This window comes from Tarenaya hassleriana, unplaced genomic scaffold, assembly GCF_000463585.1.
Source record: "Tarenaya hassleriana unplaced genomic scaffold, ASM46358v1 Cleome13, whole genome shotgun sequence".
NCBI lineage: Eukaryota > Viridiplantae > Streptophyta > Magnoliopsida > Brassicales > Cleomaceae > Tarenaya > Tarenaya hassleriana.
In genome coordinates, this window is record NW_010963495.1 from 805,929 (window position 1) to 806,671 (window position 743).

Sequence of the window (743 nt, forward strand, 5' to 3'; positions counted from 1 at the left end):
CCGCCACGGCTGCCGCGGGACTGAGCCTCGTTGACGGTGATGCTACGGCCGTCGAGTTCCTGACCGTTCATCCCATCGATCGCAGCTCTCATCGATTCCTCATCCTTAAAGGTCACGAATCCAAACCCCTTGGATCTCCCGGTCTCACGGTCGTTGATGATCTGATCCACAAAAGGTCATAAAAGCTCAATTCAGACGGATCTCGATTCGAGTAAACAAAAAAAATCCGGATCTCAAATCAAATTAACAAAATCGATCAATCTTCGGCCCAAAAGCAAGAAGATGAACGTACCGATTCGGAAGAGTAACAAATAGTAACACAGTAACATAGAGAGAATCACAAAGTAACACAAAACAGAGTGCACGAATCTCGGATTCGGGTCAGATTATCGGATCCGGGGACCGATCTCTGTGTCTAACGGACCTTGGAGTCGAGGACCTCTCCAAACTGACTGAAGGCCCTCTCTAGGGAATGATCGTCGGTGGCCCAAGCAAGGCCTCCGACGAAGCACCTGTACTCGACCTCTGAGGAACCCATTTTTCGAAGAAAAAGACCCTACAAATATTTTCCGGAGAACACGAGGAAGATGAAGTAGAAGACAAAGCGGAGAAGACGATGTGAAATGACCAGGTGGGAGGTCAGAGAAGGCTCACTATATAGCAGTATGGAGGGAGAATAAACCATGGTTAAGTTTGTTTCTTTAGGGCTGACGCGGTAGCATCCGTGTTTGGCTACGGCGACA

At 48.6% G+C, this 743-nt stretch overlaps 1 protein-coding gene across 1 annotated transcript in view; it reads right to left on the bottom strand.

The window, feature by feature from the left end:
- The window catches only part of LOC104807840 (glycine-rich RNA-binding protein GRP1A-like), a 1,110-nt gene extending 367 nt beyond the window's left edge, over positions 1-743 (bottom strand). The window contains exons 1-2 of the mRNA XM_010533266.1: positions 425-743; positions 5-161 (exon numbers count right to left, since the gene is read on the bottom strand). Coding sequence (XP_010531568.1) covers positions 5-161; positions 425-538 — 271 coding nt within the window. The 5' untranslated portion in view covers positions 539-743. The remainder of the gene's footprint in view (positions 1-4; positions 162-424) is intronic.